The 27,391-nt window shown below is 39.2% G+C and overlaps 1 protein-coding gene across 2 annotated transcripts in view; it reads right to left on the bottom strand.

The window, feature by feature from the left end:
* The window catches only part of drosha (drosha ribonuclease III), a 195,722-nt gene that overhangs the window by 120,850 nt on the left and 47,481 nt on the right, over positions 1-27,391 (bottom strand). For both annotated transcript variants that reach the window (XM_030122783.1, XM_030122784.1), the window contains 2 exons: positions 16,086-16,193; positions 8,224-8,331 (listed from right to left, as the gene is read on the bottom strand). In XM_030122783.1, coding sequence (XP_029978643.1) covers positions 8,224-8,331; positions 16,086-16,193 — 216 coding nt within the window. The remainder of the gene's footprint in view (positions 1-8,223; positions 8,332-16,085; positions 16,194-27,391) is intronic.

Below are 27,391 nucleotides of genomic sequence, written 5' to 3'. Positions count from 1 at the left end.
CTTCCTATCTGTTATAATGGGAAAATTTTTCAAAGTGGCACCAAATCCAGAATCAGATCTGGATCCAAATAATTTCAATACCTTGTGTTGACATCATCATGAAGAAGCTGTATACCAAGTTTGAAGTCAATCAGAACTGTATTTTCGGAGAAAAAGACGATTGAAATTTTTTCCCCATAAGAGCCCATGTTAAATTTTCCGTAGGTTCCCGGATCCAGAAGAAGATCCTGATCAGCATGTGGCCATTATGTTGTGGTCATCTCCCCATCAGGGCTGTACTGCAGAAATTTCAACTTGATATCATTTATATTTTTACAGAGTTATTGCATCCATCCACTTCCTATCTCTTATAATGGGGAAATTTTTCAAAATTGCACCAAATCCAGAATCAGATCCGGATCCAAATAATTTCACTAACTTTTGTTGACATCATCATAAAGAAGCTGTATACCAAGTTTGAAGTCAATTGGAATTGTAGTTTTGGAGAAGAAGACGATTGAAATTATTGTAACGGACGACAGACGACGACGGACGACGACGACGGACGACGCATGACGACAATAGCTTATGGCCTGTCAGCTGGTAAGCTAATAAAAATATAATTGCTAAGATTTGTATTTTTTCCAGTGTATAGACTGAATACAGGCTGACTATAGGCTGCCTCTTGCCTCAGAATAAAACTGCAGTTTCCAAAAACCCAGTGCATGATGTCCTGTGGTCTGTGTGTGTTGATATTACAGTTGCTCCGCATACTTGATGTATAGGGTAGATGACTAGCGGTAACCAGAAATTGTATTCATATGCAACAACAATATTTGTTTTGTTGTAACCAGAAATGTTCAAATTGCTCTTCAGAAGCCTGCAAAATGTTATTCAAGCCAGCCCCACTTGAACCAGATGGACACCTCAATCACATGGCTGGGCATGCATCGCTGTGAATAACAAAACAAATAAAAACACCCCGCTATTCTGTACACAGTCGTAGCCACAATCGCCGGGGCACACAAACAAAAGCATGCGGTATGAGAGCCGGGGCCGAGGACTTGTATGATTAAATTATTGAGATGCTCTGTGATGCCTCTCATTCTGTCAGCATGGGTCAAAAGTGAGGAATGGGATGAAGCAACAGGGGGTGGGTGGGATTAGGAGGGTCTGCTGGATGCAGGGGGATGCGGGAGCATGTGGCGACCATGAACACATGTCTCTGCATCGCCAGCCCCACCCCCTCAAGTTTTAAATGTTAAATGTTTAACGGGGAGGCTCTCAGAAGAGGAGCTTCAAAGGGCCGCGGCTCCGCTGGATCTGGGCGGGGGGGAAGTGCCGAGTGCAGAGGCTCCCGCTTTCAGTCTGGCTTTTTGTCAGTTGCCTCATGCCAAGTTCACATCACCATTCTGTACTGCAATAGCACACATATAGGTATGTTCCTGCAAAGACGAGTGAAAGATGTGCTCATAACTTCACCAACTGAGCGCAGTGCCCACTGGTGATCATACATTTATCCCATATGTTCTCCACATTGTCATCAATCATTACAGAGAACATACCGGGAAGATGTGGTGAATCTGTACAGACCCGCCCAGCTCTCTGGTTTCCAGATGATCGGCTGCTTTCATCTTATCAAGTATAAAAAATGAAAACAAATTCTCTTTGCTTTATTAGATGTACTGCTCAATAACCTTCAAAGCTAGCAGTAAATTTACTTAACTTGATCCAAGTTCAAATCATCCCTGAAAACTTTAAAGAAAAAGATACCTTATCTACACTAATGCACTTTAAAAAAAAGAATGATAATCAAAGTCAAAATGTCCATAGTGTTTATTCTGGAGTTCTGGACTGAAAAGACTTTCCTATTTATCTCATAGTATATATACTTTTTTTTTTACCGTTTTCTCATGTTGGCATCATTATTCCCAATTAAGCGCAAACAATATGTGAAAACTGGGCTGACACTCACTTTGTGATTAGCCTTTGCTCACTGGCAGAACTTGTGACTTCACACTGTCTGCTTGATTAGGCTACTTTCCATTGATTCTGCTCAAAATCTTCCTTCTCGCCCATGCCGGTTGTAGTGTCATGGCAACAGTGCAAGCACATGACAGCAGCTTAAAGCTGACTTGTGAGAATCAGACCGTTGATTTTGCCAAATGTGTGACATGCAAGAAACCCACATAACCATCAAGGGGATAAATCAATGATTGTTTAGATCACGGGTGTCAAACAAGTGGTCCGTGGGCCAAATCTGGCCTGCCAAAGGGTCCAATACAGCCGTGGGATGAATTTGTGAAATACAAAAATATAGATACTAACAAGGACCATATTCAGATAGTCAGACCTGTAAAATACTATCATAATAACCTATAAATAATGACAACTCCAAATTTTCTCTTTGTTTTGGTAGAAGAAAAGTAAAATTACATGAAAATGTTTACATTATTCTTCACAAAAATGTGAATAACCTGAACAAATATGAACAACCTGAAATGTCTTAAGAGAAATCAGTGCAATTCTGATAATATTACACCCGTTAGTAAATGTTTTGTACGTGTGTAGATCCACTGTGATCTGAAGTTGTGAGTTGTAAGTAATGCATAAACTTCAGGTTGTCCATAGGTGTTCATGTCATTCACATTTTTTAAAAGGACAGCTTGTAGTTGCAAACACTTTCATCATGTAAATTTACTTTTTTCTAATTATTCTATTTGACCTTTATTTAACCAGGAAGTCCCTTGAGATAAAATCTTATTTTTTTTACTCTTGACATTATTTATATATTGTTATTATTTTACTGGTCTGACCCACTTCAGATCATACTGGGCCGAATCTGGACCCTGAACTAAAGTGAGTTTGACACCTCTGGTTTAGATCATGTCTTGGAGGCTGTGATCCTCTCAATCATTAATGCTGCGTTTCCACTGCGTGGTACCGGCTCGACTTGACTCGGCTTGGCCTTTTTGCGTTTCCATTATGAAAAAGGACCTGGAATCTGGTACCCAGTACTAGTGTTTTGGTATCACCACCGCTGAGGTTCCAAGCAATACTAAACCGTGACGTATAACACTGCAGACCACTGATTGGTCAGACAGTTTTCTCTGTGACCCGCCATTTTACAAAAAACAGATGCGGAAGTTGACAGTAAACATAGTGGTACATTAATCCACATGATAACAGCCCAAAACTACACCATGGTCGGTCAAGGAGATTCAGTCTTTGGTGGCCGATGTAAAAATTCAGACGAGACAACACGCAACGAGCGAGTTTATCAGCAACTCTCTGAACAGATGACACGGAAATAACATGCCACATCGCAATGACGTCCAGGTACTGTCAGGTCAGTAGTATCCTGTAATGGAAACAGTCTCCAGGAATACCGAGTCGAGCCGAGCCGAGCTGGTTCCACATAGTGGAAACGCAGCACAAGTCAAGAAAAAAAAAACATCATGTGACATGTTACCATACCACTCCTAGCATCTTTCGGTAAAATGGACAGAGCAAAGTCAAGGCCTACTCAGGAGCTAAGCTGTAGAATGGGAGCTACAGATACAACAAGAAAAGCACTCGGAGAAGACAGACCTCCGCCAAGACAGATCTGCCCCCCCCCGATCATCACCAAAATTTAATTATGTCTTCCTTGTGGCAGTATCAACATGTCCTGAAAATTTCATGAAAATCCGTCCATAACTTTTTGAGTTATCTTGCTAACAAACAAACAAACAAACAAACAAACGTGCAAACACGCACGCACAAACACACAAAGCAAAGTGATCACAATACCTCCTGGGGGAGGTAACTAGCTAACTTCCTCACCATCCTCAGGAGGATTTTAGCCCCACATGGTGGCAGCCCCACGCTACTTCATTTTAGCTTAAGCCTGGCCGGCCCCTGGCCCTCAGCCTTGGCCACCAGGCAGGGCCCTGTACGCTCTCCTACACAGACTGCCTCCAGGGGGAAGCCCCAGTTTCACCAATCTGTGCAAGGTCACCCTCTCATAAAAAAACTAATTTGATACTTAAAGAAATACTCCACTCACTCCGTTCTGCACTGAAACATCTGTAGCTTGGTTTTGGAGGAGAGCAGCTGAATTCAGAGTCAGTACCACGAGTCAGAGCCAACAGAGGTTAAAAAAAAAAGCATTTTAATTAAATGTAAAAAATTAGAAACTGCTCAAACAAGGTCTGCTACCACCGACCTGTGTATTTAATAGTTTCCATTCATTGCTTCCCCATAGTGCATGCAAATACATCTGCAGTGCAACCACCTTCAAAGGGAGTACCGGTGGTATTTCTCACTAGTACACTTGATGTTTTGGGCGGTGCATATCTCAGCTAACCTTAGCTTTGAAAAATCAAACCACATTAAAAGGGTCAACGTGTAATACTTTCGTAACATTAAAAAATTTCAAGATGGGAAGCAGAACCTAAAATTAAAAGTTTCATTCATGCATTTTTTTGTTAATACCATCATTACTAAATTAAAACTAACTGAACAAATCATTGAGAGGACAAACTTTGTATCTAGCTTGACTCAGTAGAGCTTGACATCATGAAACATAGGGCGCCCAGTTTCAGAGAAAGCCACTTGGACACTTTATCTGTTCCCAAGGATGTGAGACAAGGTGAGCTCATGAAGTGGCTTGTAAAAGTTATTACATGCACTCATTTGACATTGAGGTGTTGTGGACCTTGCTGTGAAGACAGCTCAACTTTGCGATGATATTTTACCACTTTCCCAGGTATTATGCTTTGTATCAACAGATTCATTGCGATCTTGAGACTTATATGATACCACTGACTCCACTGAGTCCGCAATAGCCTTATAAACACTGCACCGTGCAATATACAACACATGCTCTCAGTGTCGGGGTCAGGAAACAAAGATGGTATAAGTTTAGCTTTGTCTTATACCTTGGGAAACATAAAGGCAAAGAAACCGGTGTCCTCTTCAGAACTGAGCTCATATCAAAACTCCTTTAACCAAACCTGAGTATCAGAGTAATTCAAGGCTATATTATGTCCACAAGGGAGGGATTATACAGATTCATGTGAACAGTTCCGAGAGGGGGTCTACAGAGACCTCAGATGTATAAGGCCTGCAATTGATGCTACATACCCAGTCCAGATTATCAAGCCTCTATATTCATGACCATTACCGACAGTCGCACAGAAAGTTAGCTAGTTGTATAATCTTCCTGACAGTGCTCACAGCATTGGCTAAACTACTTTCTAACTAAATACAGCCCCATCGGTTGACAGATAAGAAGTACTACTGAATCTTAGAAATGTTGCACCTTTTAAGTGTACCTGTACTGGTCATGCTTATGATATTAATTGTGCTATGTGTATTACTTATAAGCAAGAGAGACACAAATTCAATAAAAATAAATAAATAAAAATCACCATAAATGCACCACACTGGACCTTTTTATTATTACATGAATTATGGGCATGGGCAGAACCTATGGGGAGCAGCCATTGCTGGCCAGAGGGGACGTACCCGCGTTGTCTCTGGATGATCGAACGTGAGTAAACAAATAGCAGTCAGTTAGTGAGATTGAGTGTAAAGCAAGAGTTTGCGCTTGCTGTTTGTTCAACTGTAAGCCGACAAAGTGTCATCTTAGACAGGTGTCTGCTGCACAGGGTCAGGGACCAGCCCATCGCAGCCCACATAATTGAAAAATACAACGAATTTGCATCACTACTAGTGCTGGAACAGCCCATGAACGAGGCAACATGTCGCTGACCATGACTGACTGATGGAGCAGTGGCGTAGTACTTGTGTATTTAACTTAAGTTACCTGACAGAACTGTTAGAATTGTACGTGATCTTTAGAAATAGCGAGCAATGAAAATTCACTACAGCAGGGTTCCCACTCTTTCCCTGAAATTATTTTCCAGGATGTTTTCAGCTGGCACAGAGACAAGTTATCACATCACACACTAATCCATTCCCCTGCCCCCCTCATTCTTTGGAAGTTTTCTTTTCTACAGTTGTAACTTGCATTTACCCAGATTGTTTCTCTGTTTAGTAGTCAGACATTTGATGTACAGTCTGTGGCTATAATTTATCTATGAAAATAATAATGAAAAATGTATCATAGAATAATGCAAATACACGCATAGATTACAGTGTAGCACTTCATTAGCCTGACAAACTGGAGTTACAATGTTCAACTGGGCAACTCCCAACTCAACTTTCTCTTCTCTCTTACTTTCTCTCCAGCACTTTCTCTAAAAATATTTGTATATTTTCAATAAATCACTGAAAAACAATTTCCTTTGTTTCATCTCAGTTTAGGCACACAAGGTCACAAGGCAGGGAGAGGATAAATAATTTTCCAGGATAACTTAACCGTTTCCAGGACATTTGACCTTTTTTTCTCATTTTCCATGACTGGAAAATTGGTCAATCATTTTCCAGGTTTTCCAGGACGCATGGGAACCCTGTACAGGTACCCTTTAACATTGACACCCAGGTGAGGTCAGGGTTTGTGTATGTTTAGTTCTAAGACACACGGTACTGCTAGTGTAACATGACTAACTACATAGGTAATCCACGCTGTGCATGTGTGTGCAATTTCTTTGTGAATACATTTCTACAGCAGCTTTTGTGTTCCTGCTCAGCAACACTCTGTGTTCAAGTACAGTTAAGACTACTTCAAAACACAATACATTTATAATTCAATCTAAGAGTTGCACAAGAGTTTCTCATGTTAGAAACAAATAAGCTGCCACTGGAAATCATTCAACTCATTAAATGTGATTATTTCCTCACGGTAGAGGCAAATAGGAAATCATGGCAGATTTGAGATCAGTTCTGACTGGAAGAGTGCTGCCTGAACAAACAGCATTGCACTCCAGCAGCAGTTCTGTCCAAACCTATCTGGGCAGAGAGTGTGTGTAGTGTAGGCCGTTAGCAGATGATGTGTGTGTGTGTGTGTGTGTGTGTGTGTGTGTGTGTGTGTGTGTGGGTGTGTGTGTGTGTGTGTGTGTGTGTGTGTGTGTGTGTGTGTGTGTGTGTGTGTGTGGTAGATGAGGAAGGTGCTGTAAGCCCAGCAATGATGGCTCCCTTCTTGGGCCATTTCAGTCCCCCATAGTAGTGAACTGCTGACAGGTTTGGCTTTGTCGACATGTACACACACACACACACACACACACACACAAACACAAACATACACACACACAAACACACACTATATGAGACCTATGTCACAGTATTAACACCTCAGTGGATAGAATTGCGATGCAGACAGACAGGCGGCACACACTGGAGTGGCCTGTATGCGAGTTGTCAACTGTTGTGATCAAAACTGATTGTTTTATTTTTCTTTTGTTTGTTTGGCTTTTTTTTCTTTTTTGAGAAGATCAAAGCATGGAATGAAAAAGAAGGGCCGACGAGCGACAAACCCGTTAACTTCATCCCAAGAGACGGGGATGTCAAGCTCAGATGACAGGTCAGCGACGTGTCGGCCGACGGCTGGCCTCACGGCAGGTCACCATTTCCTTTTTAGAACTCGTACTGACAGGTCGTCATTATACAAACGACAAAAAGGCCAATCATTGATCGAAATGTGCAAATCCCCGCTCATAAACACAGCCGCAGCAGTGAGCGGTCATGCACATGCACACTCACACACACATAGAGCCTTGAGCAAATCTTAATGCATCCTTCCCCTTTTTAACTATGTATAGGCTACAACACATTGATTTCTAATGTATCAGGTTATGACAGCTCTTCAATATTGCTGGAGGCAGCCGTGGGGCTTACTCTGAGAGCACACAGCTTCAGGCTGTAGACCTGACAGTGGAGAGCTGGCGTTACGGAGGAGGCTGTTGTTGTCCTGGCTACTGTCACTGCAACTCACAGCAGACCTGAGCTGCTCGGTGCAGAGATATGACTCAGGCCACTGTGTGGGTTACCTTAGCTGACTCCTGAGCCCTTGTCTCCACCTGCACTATCCCTGCAGAGGAGGAATGGGCACAGTAATGAGGCAAACGCTGCCTCCCTGGATCCCTGCACACTAGAAGCCTCTGCACAAAATATTTACTTTTTTATCTGGAAATCTAACCGGCTGTATTCTGCGCCCTGCCTAAAAGACCCACAGGGATATGCCTTCCCTTATCTAGCCTGTTAGTTATCAACTATGCCAGCCTTTAAATAATGCAGGCTGTGTTGGGGCATAGAGTCACATCACTTTATAAGTAAGCAGCTGTCATGACTGTGACTTACCTGAAGGAGGCAGCGCTCCTTGAAGACATAGCCAATAAGCTTATCCAGGTGCATCAGACACTGGTGGTACCGGATATGATGGGTGAGAACAGGCAGCATCATGGCATGCTGTGGAGGACACAGAGAATTGACAAAAAAAAAAAAAAAGGCATGGAGTATCGCATATAAAGGAAAAAGTAGAAAGAAATGGGAAGAGGGAAAGAATAAGGAACATGTCTCATATAAAAAAGAAGTGAGGAGAGCATGTTTTGAGAGAAATTGTGATGAAGAGATTGTGAGAAAGAAAGGGAGAGTGTTGATAGAGGGAACAGGGAGGGAGAAATCAATCAGCCAGTCATTATTTATTAAGTGGTGCTCTGCAACACAGAGATGAAATAATCAAAAACCCAATCGCTGCACTGTGAGAGGAAATGACAGAGAGGAGGGAAATTCACATTTGGACAGGACTTTGAAATCGAAGGCCATTTCGACATGTTGACACACTCACATTCAGACAAACAGTGGCAGCCCCCCCCCCCCCCCCCCCCATGACCCTATGATATATAAAAAAAAGAAAGAGTGAAACAAAGTGAAAGGAAAGTGGAGAGAGAAAAAAAAAAAAGAGGGAGAGGATGAGTTGATGGATGAGCTGCAAGTGTGCAAATCAGTGAGGGGATTTGACGTGGTAAGTGGGAATGAGAGCAAAGAAGAAACAGTCAGTGGTCAGCAAATGAGTCTGACAGTCAGGGAGCCAATCTACAGAATCATTAGAGGAGGCTTACCAAGTGGAGAAAGTGTAGCAAAGGCTGGTGTACACATATTAACCCCGTGCCACCACATGAGAGGAGGAAGCCACGCATGTTTTAATTAGTGCTACTGGGGAGGGTGAGCCCGAGGCCCGGCGGCTACAAGCGGTGCTGCCACGTAGCCCGGGGGCCATCAGAAGGGCCGTGGTGACACACTCCCCAGGCCTTGTTAAGCAGCCAATTAACAAAGCCAGGCCCTGGTCGTGTCTACAGCTCCTGACCTGTTCTGAAGTGACTGAGTACATGTATGTGTGTGTGTGCGGAAAGGCAGGGCCGGGCGGGGGGCTTGTTAGACTTGATACTCACTAATTAAAAGGTGGGAAATTTCTAATTTACTGTCGCGGGTGACGTTCGGGCCTTTTGGACACTGTCCCAGTGGTCTGAGTGTTTTTTTTTTTTTTCTTCCTCCCTGGCTGAAATACTCAAAGCGTGAATTTTAATCTGCACTTTAACTTATATATCATCATTTTATTAAGTACGTTATGACAAAAAGGCGAGTCACCTTGTTATGAGGGTGTGAACATAAACATTTTTCCTTTTAAAGGTTCATTTATATTGATCAATGCCGTATCTTGGGCAATAGGTTAATTACATACTTTAATCACATTTTTATGGGCATATATTCATATACTTACATACCCAAAATATATACAGCTGTGCCAACTCTTAAAAGTCCAAAGTATATAAAGACATAAAATCCCCAACTTAAGAGATCACAAAATAAAGTGATTGAATGAAGGCAGACTTTTATGACTGAGTCTACCCAGAAGCCCTTGCATATTCTTGTGCAAACTGAGCAGTGACCATATTCTGACACCTCTTTCCCTCCCCAGAGGTGGTCTAGCAAGCCTGGGGAAACTGCAAGTGCTAATAGCAAGATAAAAAGCGGCGAAAAAGAAAATGTGATTTCCTGATTCTGTCTCAGCAAAATCAGTTTTATACTGTAAAACATAAATTAACACAACGTTCGAGACTTTAGTCGCTCAGTCTTTTTTTTTTTCCATACACTGTGTGATGCTGATATTAGCACGGTGGAAAAGTGTGACAGCCCCTTAAATATCTCGAACACGGCAAAACTAGAGGAAAATAGAGAATACAGACAGAAAAAAGGTTCCATTCCTATAAATATGGGAGTCTTTGCAAAGTCAGAGGTGATGACTGAGAGGAATTATTATTATTATTATTATTATATTACTTATTTTAGGCTTTTTTAATGATAATGTTACATACTTTGCATTTATGTTGGACAGTTGCCACCAAGTTTTCCTGCATCTTTAGCTTCTTCTCAGACGCCCCCCCCCCAATAATAACAATTCTACAATCACAACCCATGCACCTTGTTTTTTAAATTTTATCTTGTATGTATCCTATACTGCCTGTATATTTAACCTTACTTGTACATATTTCTTATCTGCAGTATAATTAGCTTTTTTATATTTTAGTAGTATTTAGTAGTATTTTATTAGCATATGTATATTTAATATTTTATCTTGTAGTTTTTGTACATTGCTATTCTATTCTATTCTATTAATCCATTCGTAATTCAATTCCATAAGTAAACAATCAAAATTTTCTTGATTTTTAAGGGTCTTACCATGCTGTTACTACTGAAGTTTTGACATTAGAACAATTTAACTACATTTTAAAAGACTATTCAGGTGAGTTAAGCTAAGCGCTTATCCAGTTTCCAAACCTCTCAAACATGGTCCACCAGAGGCTGGCCTGCTTATCAACGCTGTCTGGCTCCATGCACCATAGAACAGTGTGTCCAGCCAAATCCAGATCCAGGGGTGACCATCTGATCAGTGTGTTGTCAGAACCAGCTGATCACTGCTGTGTCACCCTGAAGCCTCCGCTGCTTAAAGAAACGTAGCGCTGTGCTCGTGTCAGATACTTCAGGACAAATAAAAGGGGTTTGAGACCGCAACTGAAATGTATTTTTTCTATGATTAAGAATCGACATCATTGAATTCAGATTCGTTATACTTTAACCCATAAATACCCAGTGCTACTTTTTTCCCAGATTGAACCTTTCTTAAGTGATTTATCAACATTTATTATAACATCATCCTCTGTATTTTGTGTTTTTTTTCAGTGAAAATCACATATTTTTATATGTTTAATTCACTGATCATGTAGATGTTCATTAAAGCTCAGATTAAAGGTTAGGTTTATAAAATCAGAAACAAAGAAAACTGAAGAAAAGGTGACTTTTTTTTAGCAAAATATATCATTAACTGAACTTAAAAACAAGCGTGTCCATCCACTGTCATCGATTCAGCTCCATGGGTTTTACTAGTGAATCAATGTTGTAGAAGATGACGTCTTTTCCACGTTCACTACGGAGCCTCTGAACGTCCAAATGGGTCTTATCTGATGACCATGGAAAGATGACAAACTGCATTTTACGCAAACTACTTACATAAATTGATAGGATTAGTGGATCAACAGATATTAAACATTTACATCAGTAGATGGTTTTGGTTGGCGGTGGATGTTTGGGTCTTGATGGGTTAAACTCTGCTGTGCTTTTGTTTGTTAAAAACCTAGATTTCTAAGTATTACACTTATTGCCATCTCCCAACATAACAAATTGTCTAAAAATCAATGCAAGTGTGTTCTGGTTCATCCATATTTTATTTATTAATTTCTACATACCTTTACAAATCATAGATAATCCACATTCATGTAGTTATTTTAATTAACATCCTTACCTAGACCAAACATAATTATTACTGCTTTATTTTTTCTCTATCAGAAATCACATTCTTCAAAACTAAGACTGGTGAATTTGATGAATTATTAATTTGATTCACTCAAAACTGTACAGCCTTTTGTATTAAACTATGATTTTTTTCTTGCATTATTATTTTTTTGTAATCCAAAATATTACACGACATATAATACCAACTAACATCCTACAAATACCAATCTGGATATATGTCAGATTATGGATTGTGTTTGGTTTGGTAATGTCATGTAAGTAGGTGGATTAATGTTTGGTGTAATGATTAACAAATAAATAGATGTACCAAATGAATGAATAAAGACCCACCCACAGATATCTCTTCTGTTGTTGTAGAATAAACAAGCTTTAGTATTCAACTGATAGCCTTCACATATTTGTGTTCAGGGACACGGAAAAGGCGAAAAGACGAGCGGGAAAGGAGTATTGAAGGAAAAACTAAACACAAATATATGATTAACAAAAACATTAATGAATAAATTAATGAATAAATGCCTCTGGTGGGTAACCTGGTCCTTGACAGAACTTTTCAAGTAAAACAGGCTCCGTGTCATTAAGGCTGGGATTGAATTCCGCAGCTGCTTTTAGAAAAATCACAAAAGTACGGGTCAGTGTTGCTTGTATCTTGTCTGTGTCACACGTTGTCCAGAGCGTAGTACCGCAGTTCGAACTGAAATTATTCATGAACCAATTAGTCGTAGCAGTACAGCTTGAAGCAAATATAATTGGGCGGCAATTATGGATCGGATCCTTCTTTGCTAGACCTTGCTGTAAGAGAGGTCTGGCTTGTGAGGCTGGAACTTTCCGTCATTGCTCTCTAAATATGAGCAGGAGTACCAGCTGTAGGCTATCCACTCTGCACGCAGGGGTAGTGCATGTGTTCAGAGGGAAAGATGTGCAACACTGACGCCAATTATTTTCTCGGTAAAAGGCAGAAAATATCGGGATAGACAATAAATAAAATTATTTCAAAGTAAAGTATTGCGGCGCATTGGTTACACTGACAAATCCGTGAACAAATGTAGTTCTCTATGTTTCAGTGAGCAGAGCGTGGCACTAACACATTCAGGGTTATGGTTCAAGTCTCATTAGGGCCACAGATATATGCACACATGAAAGTGCATGCTGCATATGTTGTCCCACTTCCCTGGCTTTGAGATAACATGTAGAGTGGACCATGTTAAGAAATTTCATCTGGGTTTATTTTGCTGCTAACAAGTGCATGACGAAGGGGACGGTGCATGTTCTCTTGCTCCGCTCGATGCTGGAGAAGTTGTATATAAATAAACTGTCAGGTCGGAGACATTACTTAATGAAGGGTATGGTTGCTGGGGCTCTGTGGGAGTCCACTTTCCTTACACACATTTTGACACTTGAATGGAGGAGTGACGCAACGTGTGGAAAGATCACAAGCTGAGATTCTGACCGGCTAAATCAGTGATGGTGTGTGTCTGTCTCTGTCAAGCACTGCTGTGGGTACATGTATGAGCACATTTGCTCTGCTCTGACAATTATCTCTGACACTTATTATAACAGCGTGCCAATGTTAATTGCTGATATCTGTAAAGGGCACAATTAAGCCAAAAAAGACTGAGAGAAATGAAATAAAGGCAATCAGATGATGAGGTTGTGTTTACAAGCCAACAGTTGCATCATGTATTGAACACCTAAGTACCTACTAGGGATGCACCGATCCGACTTTTTAAGCACCGATGCCGATACTAACGCTGGGGCCGGTCGATACCTGATACCAATCCAGTATCATTGTTGATTTAGAGCAGAGGTTCTCAACCGGGGGGAACACGAGCGCATGATTTATACACAACAGTATAAATCACTGGGCACAGACTCTCTGCATATTGTCAGGCACATCGTCTCCCCCCCTCCTGGTCGCAAATTTGTTTTCAGGGGGCAGCAGGTAGTCAATGATAAGGCGAGGGGAGCTCACTTTCACTTTCTCACAGCTTTATCTACAGCAGGGGTGTCAAACATGCGGCCCGGGGGCCAAATCCGGCCCGCCAAAGGGTCCATTCCGGCCCGCGGGATGAATTTGTGAAATGCAAAAATTACACTGAAGATATTAATCATTTTAGTTCAGGTTCCACATTCAGACCACTTCAATCTCAAGTGGGTCAGAACCAGTAAAATACAATTACAATAACTTATAAATAATGACAACTCAAAAATTTTCTCTTTGTAAATGTAAATATTTTTATGTAATTTTACTGTATTTCTACTAAAACTAGCAATCATTTCTCATAAAAAAAAGAATAATCTGAACAAATATGAACCTAAAATGTCTTAAGAAGTGCAATTTTACCATTATTCTGCCTGTTATTAAATGTTTGTGTATTTGTTGATCCACTGTGATCTGTAAGTTATAAAGTACATGTGTAAATGTTAAACTGAAGCGTAAGACTGTTAAAATTGCACTTATTTTTCCTAAGAAATGTCAGTTTGTTTCTGTTATTCACATTGTTTTAAAGGATAGTTTGTAGATGTAAACGTTTTTATAATGTAATTTTACTTTTTTCACTCTAAAACATGGAGAAAAGTTTGGAGTTACATTGTCTGTATATTAGTATGTTATTTTATTATTATTTATTGTTATTATTAATGTTATTGTTATTATTTAATTTTACTATTTTACTATTATTTTTACTGCTTTGGATCAAATTTGGCTAAATGTGGCCACTGAACTAAAATGAGTTTGACACCCTTGATCTACAGAATTGTATAACCTGTCGTGTTGCTTTTAGAATTACGTTCGGCATGCATGACATAGCCCGTGTCTCAAAACTTTAAAGGGGACGGATCGGTTGCTTTTACAGATCCCCAATCCAAGTAAAATGCTGACATCGGGGCCAATATCCGATCGTAATATCAGATCGGTGCAACCTTAGCACCTCCAATACAGGAATATTGTAGTTTGTCGGCAACTATAGTAATTATTGTCTGTAAAGGTTTTTTTTTTTATGCTTAACAACAGCAAATTGTGGTCCTAATGTTATTGTTGAGCTTTTTCACCTTGACCTACGTTTTGTTAACCCATAGTCCAAAAGACGCTTTCACCTATTTATTTCATCTCCTCTAATCTCCATATTATTTTATTTCAATAAGTCTTGCTGCTTTGTCTGGTTTCGACATCCATGTAATGACACTACCCTTACAAAGTTTTATTTAGGAGTGGGTGGTCTGACATTTCATATGACAACCGTTCATATTCATTAAACCCAGGTATTAACCATTATATTAATACCAACATAATGATCTTGAGAAGAAATAGTGTAATCTTGCATGAAGAACTTTCTATATAATACTGATTTTTAGTTGTGGAGAAATCTATGTATGTTTTAAATATATAAATAAATATCACAAATGAATTCTTGGATTGGGATGCATCAAAACCATAGTTATAGGATCACTACAATGCCAAACTTGCTTGCCCTAACACAGACTTGCATCTAATGATAATGCAAATTGAGATGAGATGAGAAATAAGATAAGTTGAGGAAAAGATAAGTTGAGGAAAAGATAAGATGAGGACAGGACAGGACAGGACAGGACAGGACAGGACAGGACAGGACAGGACAAGACAAGACAAGACAAGACAAGACAAGACAAGACAAGACAAGACAAGATAAGATAAGATAAGATAAGACAAGATAAGATAAGATAAGATAAGATAAGATAAGATAAGATAAGATAAGATAAGATAAGATAAGATAAGATAAGATAAGAGAAGAGAAGAGAAGAGAAGAGAAGAGAAGAGAAGAGAAGAGAAGAGAAGAGAAGAGAAGAGAAGAGAAGAGAAGAGAAGAGAAGAGAACTTTATTGATCCCACCATGGGGAAATTTCACAGTTAACAGCAGCAACATACAACACACAAATGCAGAGGAAAAAGACATGAAAGAAATGAAATATGAAATATAGAGAGAAAAGTAAGAAATTTTGGTATTTATATAAATATTTATAGAAATATAGAATTAAAATATTATTTAAATTTTTACATTGTGTTTGCACATGGTGTGACATGGGGGTGGCGTGGGGGGTTGACTGAGAGAAACTTAATCTACCAATAACTTAATACTGCATTTTGAAAAACAATGGTCCAAAAATCCTCAGTTTTTGCAAAAATCATGGAATATAATGAGTTTTAGGAAATCATCAACTATAACCTTGGGCTTTTTGTGGCACTAGGGTGTTAAACAATGCATCTATATGATGAATTATCACTTTATATTTCAAATTTTGCCTCATATTACCACATAATTATCTTATAAGTATGTATTGCAGCATGGATGCATGTGCGTTTGATGATTGGGTGTTACCTGACAGACATCGGAGCGGATACCAGTCTTCCAGAAGCCCTGACTGCTGAGCTCCACTGTCACCTCACGGCGCATGGTGTTCTTCTGACGGATCTTCTGAAGAGCTTCCTGCCAAACAACCAGCCAGTCAATTATTGATCCGTTGGAGTACAGCCTACAGGGACAGCTTCCACCCTCAAAACTCCACCCCCACCCTTTCCCGTCTTTCATTCCCTGTTCCCCAGTAGATCGCCTGGCACATGCAATAAACTGAAACCTGCATGCTGTGACGTGCATACAGTACAGCAGTGGACAGCAACTCAGGAAAGTGACAGCTCTGCTGGTTCTAGCTAATTGGGACACCGCAATGGGTCAATGTGGCTGTGCGCAATGGTGTTAACAGGTGGAGAAATGTTGATGCGGAGGCTTCAGACCCCATCGCCAACAGCTGAAGCACATACCTGCCCATTAAAGCCAGGATATAACATTTACCTCCATCAGCTGCAGCCGTAACCATTACAGAAACACACACAGCATCATATCATAACTGGAAATCCACTATGGAAATGGCGGGGGGGGGGGCTAACAACCATGATGGACGACCTATTGACAAACTGCAGCTCCTAAGTATGTGTGCACATGCATGTGTTTCATTCAGCAGAGACGCTATCGACTGCGTCTGAGTTAGCCGTGATCTGCCTAAAATGGAACGCCAGGAATTTTTGACTCGCAGAGGAAATAAGAACAACAAAGGCATGAATAAATAATGCCATCCTACTTTGAACTGTGCATCAAAGTGAACACGCTCGCCCACACGCAACACATGCATGCACGACGACACACAACAAAACCCCTCCGTGGACAGCAAGCCGCGGTATATAGAAAGCTGTAATCACAGGGAAGGGGCGAATGATATGTAAATACTTTATTATGCGGAGCTTTTTGCAGGGTCAGGGAATGGGCAGAAGTACAAAAAGTAAATAATTAACCATGAAGGGGAGTTAGAGACGCATGCATCGCTTAGAACAAAGATAATTTCTACTGGTCAAAGAGAAAAGCCGTGGTGCGTTTGACTTGTATCAACGCATTCTTCTTCTGTGTGTATGTTTTGAATCAGGCTGAGGTCAAACACCAAAGACCCTTGCTGAGACGCCGTGCCTGCTAAACATCTGCTGCGTCTTATTTGTGCTTTATTCAGGTTAATTTAGGGGGATTTTGTTCATGCTCAGTCTCTCTTTTGCATTGCAGAGATGATGGCTGGAGTTGCGAGAAATCTGATGTAGTTCTTGACCTTTGCTCCTGAAACATGGCCAAAATTACAATTCGTGGAAGGAATGCGCTTATGTTTACACCTACACCATCAACCAAGCCCTATGGAGTCTGATTATTTTGGACAACGTGAAATAATGTCAAGTAAAAAAGACAAACTGCGTTCTGGTCTTCACTATTTGAAGCGTATTTAGCAACTTCAGGTCTGATCATTGACCCCTGCCCTGTTATCGGACTTTCTGGCATACCATTAGAAGATCTCCCTCTACAAAGGCCATAGTTAAATAGTATAGCCTACTCCTCCCTTTAAGCATGGCGACTTTTTTTTTTTTTTTTCTCTCAATTGGAAGAATGACAAACCCTCCCTCCTTTGGCAGATGGATATGTGATGTCATGTTTTTCTTTAAAATTGGAAAGATTAGAAAGAGATTGAATGGATCAGTGGGGAAGTTTAATGTGGTGTGGCATCATTTTATTTCTTGTGTAGAACAGCTGACAATGCACCTTGACTCACGATAATTTGTGCTGTGTACAAATAAAACTTTATTTTATTTTTTGTGTGTTTTATTGTTCTGTGGCATCTTATACCTCTGCTATATGTCTCAGTGTTTGTCTTACTTATTTCGTATGTGGGTGCTTCTATGAAACTGGTCCCTAAAACAGGACATGGGGATTAAAAATTCAAACCACATGTAGACTAATGTTATGAAGCAAGTTTGGAAGCACTTTGGGTGTATTTTAAAAATAAATATTTATTGAGATGAAAGAGAACCTATTTTTCAGATAAAACACATTTTACATTATTTTTATACAAAAATATGTATGTAACATGGTTAAAAGGACACGAAAATTACACGCTACAATTTTTTTTTTTTTTTAATATCTTGTTATTCTCTCACAGGTACATTTTGGGAATTGAACTAATTATGCAAGGCAGAGTGTTTCACAAAAATGAATGCTGTTGCAAAATCACTCACAATTTGTTTGCATTTAACTGGGCAGGTTCTGCATGTAACACAAGTGGACACGATGGGTTACATACAAAACCCGGAATGAGACTGAGATTCATGAAAAACCTGCATGTCTGGATTAGAAAAACCACTAGGATCATCAAATTTAACACAGTGTCTTTATTTATAGCTGTATACAGGGGTTGGACAAAATAATGGAAACACCTTAAAAAATCAACAAAATATAATTTAATATGGTGTAGGTCCGCCTTTTGCGGCAATTACAGCCTCAATTCTCCGAGGTATTGATTCATACAGCTTGTGAATTGTTTCCAAAGGAATTTTAAGCCATTCTTCAGTTAGAATACCCTCCAACTCTTTTAGAGACGATGGCTGTGGAAATCGACGTCTTACTTGAATCTCTAAAACTGACCATAAATGCTCAATAATGTTGAGGTCTGGGGACTGTGCCGGCCATACGAGATGCTCAACTTCATTAGAATGTTCCTCATGCCATTCTTTAACAATTCTAGCTGTATGGATTGGGGCATTATCATCTTGAGGTGAAGGTGTTTCCATTATTTTGTCCAACCCCTGTATAAGACTATTTCAAGCCATGTTCTCCTGATCAAATGCAGTGACACCTTGGTAGCTTTTCATGTCCCAATTTTGGTTGTATTTTTCGACCAAATATTTGCTAAAATATTCATTAATTTTGGGATGGCTCAGAGCACGAGTATAATTTTTTTTTGCATTTATCTGAGGTCATTATTAGGTTCATCCTGGGGGGAAATACAGTATGTCTAAATTTCTCTTTAGATTATTGGGTCTAAAAAGCTGGAAAAGTGCCAGATACCAAAATGTGCCCAGTTTCATAGAAGCATCCATGTTTAAAAGACTTAATAAAAATGCATTGATCAAAAAAAAAAAAAAAAAAAGACAGATTTCATCAAACAAGAAATATCAGGATCTCTTTGCATGCTGCCATGAAATTCGCTAAGCCAAGTCCTCACTGGAATAAAACCTTGATGATTTTTTTTTTTTTTTTAAGTGCCTCCAGTAGAGTTAGCTATATTTTTAATACTCCACTAAGGCTAAAGCGCCACAAATAGCAAAACATTAGATACTCTATGCTGTTTACTACACTCCAAAGGCACACAAAATACTACTTTACTGTCTTTATTTCCCCTTACCTTCATCCCTATTGCGCGGTCACTGTATAATTTTTCGCAGGGATCTTTTATAGATTTTCTGCTAAAGACTGACCTATAATTTCCTCACCAAAAAAACATGTTAAGTTACTAAAAAAACTCCACTAAAGGTCAATTTATGTAGCAAGTTCCCATCCTTTGTTCCTAATAAAATACATCCTAATTAACACAGAGAGTACAATAGATATCAGAGCTCTTGTGTGGCCCAGATGAAGCCCAATGGAAAATCTGCGGAATGAGTTAAAGATAGCTTTTCAAAGTTGCTCCTCACACAGCTTGACTGAGCTCGGTCAAATCTGCGAGAAAGAATCAGAGCAAATCCCCAAATCCACATATGCTGAGCTGATAGAGAAGACTCAAAGCTGAATTCACTGCCAAAGTACTGACTCCGGGATGAATACATATTCAAATTGGAGATAAGAGATAATGAAGTATCACACTATTGTGTTTCATTACAATAATGCCTTATGAAAGTTCTCCACTTTGTCATTATGGGTTATATTGAGTTTCTTAGATTTGATTTTTTTTTTTTTTTTTTAAACTGGTGTGTTCCCCATAGACACTTTTATGACGAATATGAAGGTTAAAAGAATTCAATTACAATCTAAGTGACTTTACTATTCTGTTGCAAACCAAGAATTTTAGTTTTGTTTGTGCATAAATACAACAATCACAGATCTACAGTAGTTCAGAACAGACTCTTTTCTTCTCTTTCCATTTTTAAAGTGAGTGGGATCCTGCATTAAAGGTGCATTAACATTCACTTACTACCATATGTTCGAGTGTGGACCAGATTTATTTACAACCTAAACCAAAAATGCCAGAATGGGAATCAAACGCTGAGCCTGTTTACATGCACAAGAAAAAGCTGATCATTATATAATTCCTGGAGTTATCAGATTAATCAAGCAGCATAATGTGACATGCTTTATCAAATAACGCATGTATATAGATAGATAGATATATGTTTATATATACAATCGCAGAAAAAAATATTAGACCATCAAAAGTCATCAAAAAAATGGTTATGCAATCAAGTACTAACTCCTGTGTGTGTCATGTGACTAAAACAGACACAAAAGAAAACATGGAATGCCTAAAAGCACTGTTTTTGTCAGTACAATGCCATAGCTATTGTTGTAAGAACTGAAGTGATTTTGGTTATTATCAAGAAAACCATGGAAAATGGATAGATATCAGCTCTGAAACTAAACTCTTACAGGCTATTTTTGTTGTTATCATATTTGTCCAAACAAGTCATTAAAATGAATGAGAAATTGAAGAAAACAGTGGTGGTCTAATAATTTTTTCTGCAACTGTATGAATAAACAAATAAATAAATAAATACAAAAGGGCTGTGAAAATGAACGCATTTACATCATCATGATAATTCTGATCAAAAATTTTAACGCAATTAATCCATCTGAGAATGGAGAATGACTCTGAACGTCTCTGCCAACACATTTGGGGCAGTTTATCCAAGTAGAGTTACCATCGCACATGTGCAAATGGACAGTTGATCCAGCAGTGACAGGCAGCAGAACCAACGCATAATGATGGAAGACACTAAACAGCATGTTGGAAATATGAGGATAAAAAAAAAAACAAAACAAGATGGAACAGTCGACCGACATAAAGTATTATACACACTCTGCAGGAAGGAGTTTTCTTTTCACTGAAGCACTTCCAGCTTAAAATACCACATTAACTTGAAACATACATTAGTCAGGGATTCTGCTAGCACTTTGGCTGGCATGTCACCAAGTAACACATTAAGTGCATAAATATTCCCTTCTTTCTTGAGTCTGTTTGCTCATGCAAAATGAAACGCGATTAACATAGATTAAAAATGAATGATATTTAATTGTGATTAATCTAAATTAATCCACAGCAACCCTGTGATTAATCCAATTAAATATTGTAATCACTTGACAGCACTGATATATACCAATTAATCTGATTTATTTAGCTCCTTTATGTCTACACGTGTGTAAAAAAAAAAAAAAAAAAAAAAAAACATAGAAAATGATCGTGACATAACCCCAATGTGAGCTCAAGAGTTTACCGTCACTTCATACACATGTACTCCAAAAGAAATCTCATAATGAACTGAAACATATAAACCAAGGTTTTTCAATTATCGCATTTTTGAAGTGCACATAAACACATCAGATCCGATTATTATAATTACTTGATCACTCCTAGTCATCTGATTTTTATGGTCATGTAAACAGGCTCGATGGTTTTTAAAAATTTTTGCAGCTATTGTAAGGCAACGATATTCATTTCATTAAAAAAAATAATAATAACTGGAAAAGCAACTGGAGAGTGCAGACCTCCGCCAAGGCAGATCAGTGCCCCCCCACCACCATCACCACCAAAATTTAATCATTTGTTCCTTCTGCTAGTATCAACATTCCCTGAAATTTTCATCCAAATCCATCTATAACTTTTTGAGTTATCTTACACATAGACAGACAGACAGACAAACAAACCAACGCTGGCACAAACATCACCTCCTTGGCAACGGTAATAAGCTCATATGTCTATCATTCTATGCCTTAAATATACACTACCTGGCCAAAAAAAAAAAAAAACAAAGTCCCACACACAACATTTGACTGGATCCCCTTTAAGCTTTGATTATGGGACATATTCGCAGCAGCACTGTTTGTGTCACGCAAAGCCACGATAAATGTCACAACATCTATTTTTCCATCCAGGCTTGCTTTCATTTTTTCGCAAAGATCTTGCAGTGGTGATGTGAGAGTCCGACTGCTGCGTAAAGTCTACTCCATCATTCTCACTGGGGTTCAGGTCTGGACTCTGTGGTGGCCAATCCATGTGTGAAAATGATGTCTCATGCTCTCTGAACCACTCTTTCTCAAAGCCATATGAAACAGATGAATTCTTGCATTGTCCAATCTTTGTGCTCCCTAGGAAACCGCTGGTTGGAAATAAGAAGCGACTCATTAAATCCAGGGGAGGACTTTTTTTTAAGGCCAATGTCCTTTAACATTTTTTTTTTTTTTTTTTTTAAATCACCTCCTGGTATCATTTCATTCAGGCACTGTGAAGACAGTGGCTCTGTGTGTCTGTCACTTGGCGAGAACATGACGTATATGTGAACCAGGACTGGACTCACTATCCAACGCACAAACCGAGTTAATTAAAGCTCATTAACGATGTAGATTAAGGTAAAAGTGGTGTGCAACCATTTTAATCACGTCTCCAACTCGTTTCCAGCAACAGATGCTGCTCTCCAGACTGCAGAGATATAGTAAAGGAGAGGATGAACTTGAAATGGTCACAGGTAACAAAGCGTAGCTGTTTTAAATTTTTTATTTTTTTTTACTCTACTTTAACTCTCATTGTCACACAGGTGGCAAACAGTCACATCTAGTGTTTGTTCATCCTGTTGCTCCTCTGTTCAGTCCAATCAATCAATCAATTAATCAATCAAATGTTATTTATACAGTGCCACATCGTAACAAAAATTCTCATGACACTTCACATTTCAAGCTGGTAGAACCAAACTCTTAAGCAAGTCTACTCTGCTATAAGAGCCAAACAGTACTCACTGCAACTGACTTATTATCTGTGTTATTAATTAAATTATGATCAAATAAATACTGATTTACGAGTGGCATAATCATGACTACAAAATCTTAATATTGTCACCTTCCTAAAGTAATTGGCTAAGTGATTTTTTAAGATTTTTCAGGAAACACAAAAAACTTAACCAGAAATTGATTATTTAATGATTTAGGCAAAAAAGTCATTTTTGTCAATTTGTGGTTTACAGTTATTTTAGGAAAGTGACTATGTATAACTGCAATCTTAGCTTCAGTTCACTGATAGTTAAATAGTAGCGAATTGCCGGTGATTATTGCATTTTCCCTTAAAGGGCCGATACCTGAAATATTACACACTGAACCTTCAAAATTCGGCTCTGGGTGTTAATTACCAGGGTCTGTTGTAGAGCTACACAATATATCATTTGAGCATCGTCATCATCATATGCGTGTGCGCAATAGTCACATTGCAGGTTCTGTGATGTAGGAGGCAAATGAACTCGACATGTTCTCATCTAATTTCAAGGGCACCTGACACACAGCGATCCACCGATCACAATCATTTTAAATCAGTTTGGAGTGAGTCACTGGTAACAACATTAAAAAATGAGCAATGAAAAAGAGAAAAATCCTTAAAAACGAAGACTTTGTGCCAAAATGAAAAGCTAAGTCAGTTATCTGGACTTATTTCAGCTACAAGAAGGATAATATTGAAACCCGTGTTCTGTGTCGACAGTGCCTTACACCTGTTGCCACAACGAGAGGAAACAACTAATTAGTTTGACCATTTACGTCGGCACCACACAGCTATTATATCCTCCTGAGTATTTTTTCATATCGCAGTAGGGCTGCACGATTTTGATAAAAAATAAAATCCTGATTTTTTAACTCAAAAAACTCGATTTTCGATTTTGATTTTGATTTTTGGGTAAAACTACAAAAGACAACAGAAGTCAGCATGTCATTTTCGTGAGCAGCCCGCGATGCAAGGCACTGCTCCCTACCTCAAATCTGTGATGGGATCACGTGATGGGCCCACAGAAGTTTTATTTTTTTTTCATTAAATCTTTATTGAATGAAGTAGAGTATACAAACAACATATACAAGAAAATAACATATCAAGTTTGCCAGGGGGAATACATTACAATACAATGTCCAAATCAGAGCAAATACTGATGGTTTTTATAGCCTTTTTATTTCCAGATTTATCTAACACCTTTAAATAAAGTTCAACATCTTTCAAAAACTAAATAATATTTGGTTTTGTGTTACAGAACTTACATTTGTGAATGAAAAATTTAGCAAGTAAGGGAAATAAATTAATTATAATTGTTTCTTCGCCCCTATGTAGCTGGGATAGGCTCCAGCGACCCCCGTGACCCTAGTGAGGATAAAGCAGGTTCAGAAAATGAATGAATCAATGAATGAATGTTTTTCTTTTTTTTTTTTCCTTTTTGGGGTATCTGGGCCCACAGAAGTGATACCAATATAAGACGGGCATTAGTCCTGCATGCGTGGACCACGTAATATGAGTGATGCCCATGTGGTTATATTTAACTTGGGGGATCCGTGTGTGGAAGAGACCGACCCAGGACACGCTGGAGGAATAATATCCTCGGAGCTGGTGGATATGTGTGGGCACAGGGCGGTCTGTACTCCTCTGCTGAGGCTGCTGACCCCGTGACCTGGACCTGGATCAGAAGAAGACGGTACTGTACGGATCCGGGACAACATAAGATGAGTGATCCCCATACAGTTATATTTCAACTGTGGGATCCATGCGTGAAGACACGGCTTACATTGGTATCACTACTGCGGGCTCATTAACAGATTTAACGTCCGTGGTCATTACACGGACTTCTATAAAAGACCGCTGCCACAGCTAGGAGGAAAAGCCTACTTTAGCCTGCAGGGGCGCGGCCAGGAGGCACGAGAGAGATGAAATCGATTTGACAATTTCCCTTTTTTAAAAATCGTCCTAATTAAAAAATCCGATTTCGATTTAAAATTGATTAATCGTGCAGCCCTATATCGTAGGGTTAAAAAAAAAAAATTGCAATGTCAGTTTTTTCCAATATGAAGCAGCCCTAGTCTGTTGTGAGTCAAGTGACATAATCAGTGCATGGTGTCAACAAATAAATGGCTACTTATGTATTTGTGAAGCCGGAACTAAACAAAAATCCAAAAAAACAAACAGAAAACTGAAATCCAAACCAATTAAAAAGTAGAATTCTGGCATAAAAAAACTGCAGAAAATCCCAATAAACAGTCACTAGAGTTGAATACAATATAAGACAATATCAGCCTGTGTATGTTGGAGTCCCAGTAAAGTGATTTAGATGAGTGACTCACAGCGAATCCATCTGGGAAACACACAAATACAGTCTGTACGTCTCTCAGTGCCCCCCCCCCCCCCCCCCCCCCCCCCCCCCCCCCCCCACACACACACACACACACACACACACACACACACACACACACACACCGAACACACACACACGCACCCCAACATGCTGTCAGCATGGAATCTGGAAAAGGCTGCGGAGGCGGATATCCTAGTGTGTGAAGGCCAGTTCTCACCGAGGAACACACCTATCGTCTCCATGGAGCTCTGGTAGACTCCAGTACAGAGGCATCACAGAGGCAGTACAACATAGCTGTGAACACTTCTGACAGCCAGAGTCTTAATAGTGGAAAATGGCTATCAGAGGGGGAGACGTTTAGTCTTTCGCTGAACGATGCTTCAGTGTTCCCTTGGGCATTGAATAAGTAGCGATGCCACACTGCCACTGCGGTAAAGAGACACTGACATGGCTAATGCTTGTGGTGGAGTCTGATGGACTCGGTGTGTGAGTCTGCACGTGTTTGGGTTCACTAATTGCTCCGGTGCAGGTTGACAGTAGGGTTGTCAGGGCCTGTTAGCTGGGAAGCTTTGCAGAGATACCTGGGAAACAAACTAATTGAGCTCGGGGTTCTTGCTCATTATTGGTTCAAAGAGTATCAAACAAACCCGAGGAGGAGACTGGATCTGTAGAAACACTTAAAACCTTAGAGCGGAGAAGTATCTGGAGTAGAAAAGTTATGGTAGTTCCTACAGTTGAATACAGTGTGTGAACAGCTTGTACAGGCCACACAGCACCTGTACCCTGTGATTCCCAGTGGCGGCCAGGCCATTACTTCTCCAAATCTAAACCTTTTCCCTTCTGGTTCCCTCGTGGTTATCTGACCTTCACGTTCAGCACAGGAGAGCAGTTAGTGCCTTTTTATTCTGAGCTGGAAAATTTATCTAAATGGTTACGCATTCATCAGTGAAAGAAAAATGCAACATATGCAAGCGGTAAGCACAGTGTTTAAATAATAATTAAAGACAGAATCTGTAGAATAGGTGTAGGCGGTAGGGAAGGTGGTGATATGTCTGACTTAAGGGTCTGCCGAGGAAAGAAACAGAAGAATATTAACTCCTTATGGAGCAGATCACCTATAATCTGAGGTTACAAAAGAATGTAGGAGGAGGACATTGGAAAAAGTGGACCCTCCTCTTAGCTAAGTCACTTTAAAAATGCTACCTTCTTAATAATAATAATAATAATAATAATAATAATAATAATAATAATAATAATAATAAGAATAAGAAGAAGAAGAAGAAGAAGAAGAAGAAGAAGAAGAAGAAGAAGAAGAAGAAGAAGAAGAAGAAGAAGAAGAAGAAGAAGAAGAAATTTTATTTATAAGTGCCTTTCAGGACACCAAGGACACTGTACAATAAGATAAAACAGACAATGCATAAAATACAAAGAAGTAAACAAATAGATAAAAGAATAATTACGATATAGAAATGAAGATGTAAAATGGAGAGTAAAACTTACGGTGGGTTGGCTACTCTGTGCAGGTGTAACTTATATACACATTTATTTATGCAGTCATTTATTATTTTTCCTATGCAAGTCGTCACTCCCTGATCCTGCTGTTTGTGTTAAGTATGTTTAACCATGTTTGTAGTAAAATAAGACAAAGTTTAAAAAAAAAAAGAATATTAACCATTTTTAGACGCACACCAGCAATCCACGAAAACAGAATGTTCTGGACCAGAGGTGTCAAACTCATTTTCGTTCAGGGGTCATTTACAACCCAATATGATGTCAAATGGGCTGGACCAGTAAAATAATAACAGTGAAAAGAAGATAAAACTTATTATGAAGGTGTTTACATGTACAAAGTTTCCTTAAAAATCGGAATAACATGAACGACGTGAAATGTCTTAAACAAAATAAGTGCATTTTTAACAATATTCTGCCTTACAACTTACAGATCACAGTGGATCTACA

The sequence above is a fragment of the Sphaeramia orbicularis genome, chromosome 20, assembly GCF_902148855.1.
Source record: "Sphaeramia orbicularis chromosome 20, fSphaOr1.1, whole genome shotgun sequence".
NCBI classification, from domain to species: domain Eukaryota; kingdom Metazoa; phylum Chordata; class Actinopteri; order Kurtiformes; family Apogonidae; genus Sphaeramia; species Sphaeramia orbicularis.
This window is presented reverse-complemented; position numbering and strand designations above follow the sequence as displayed.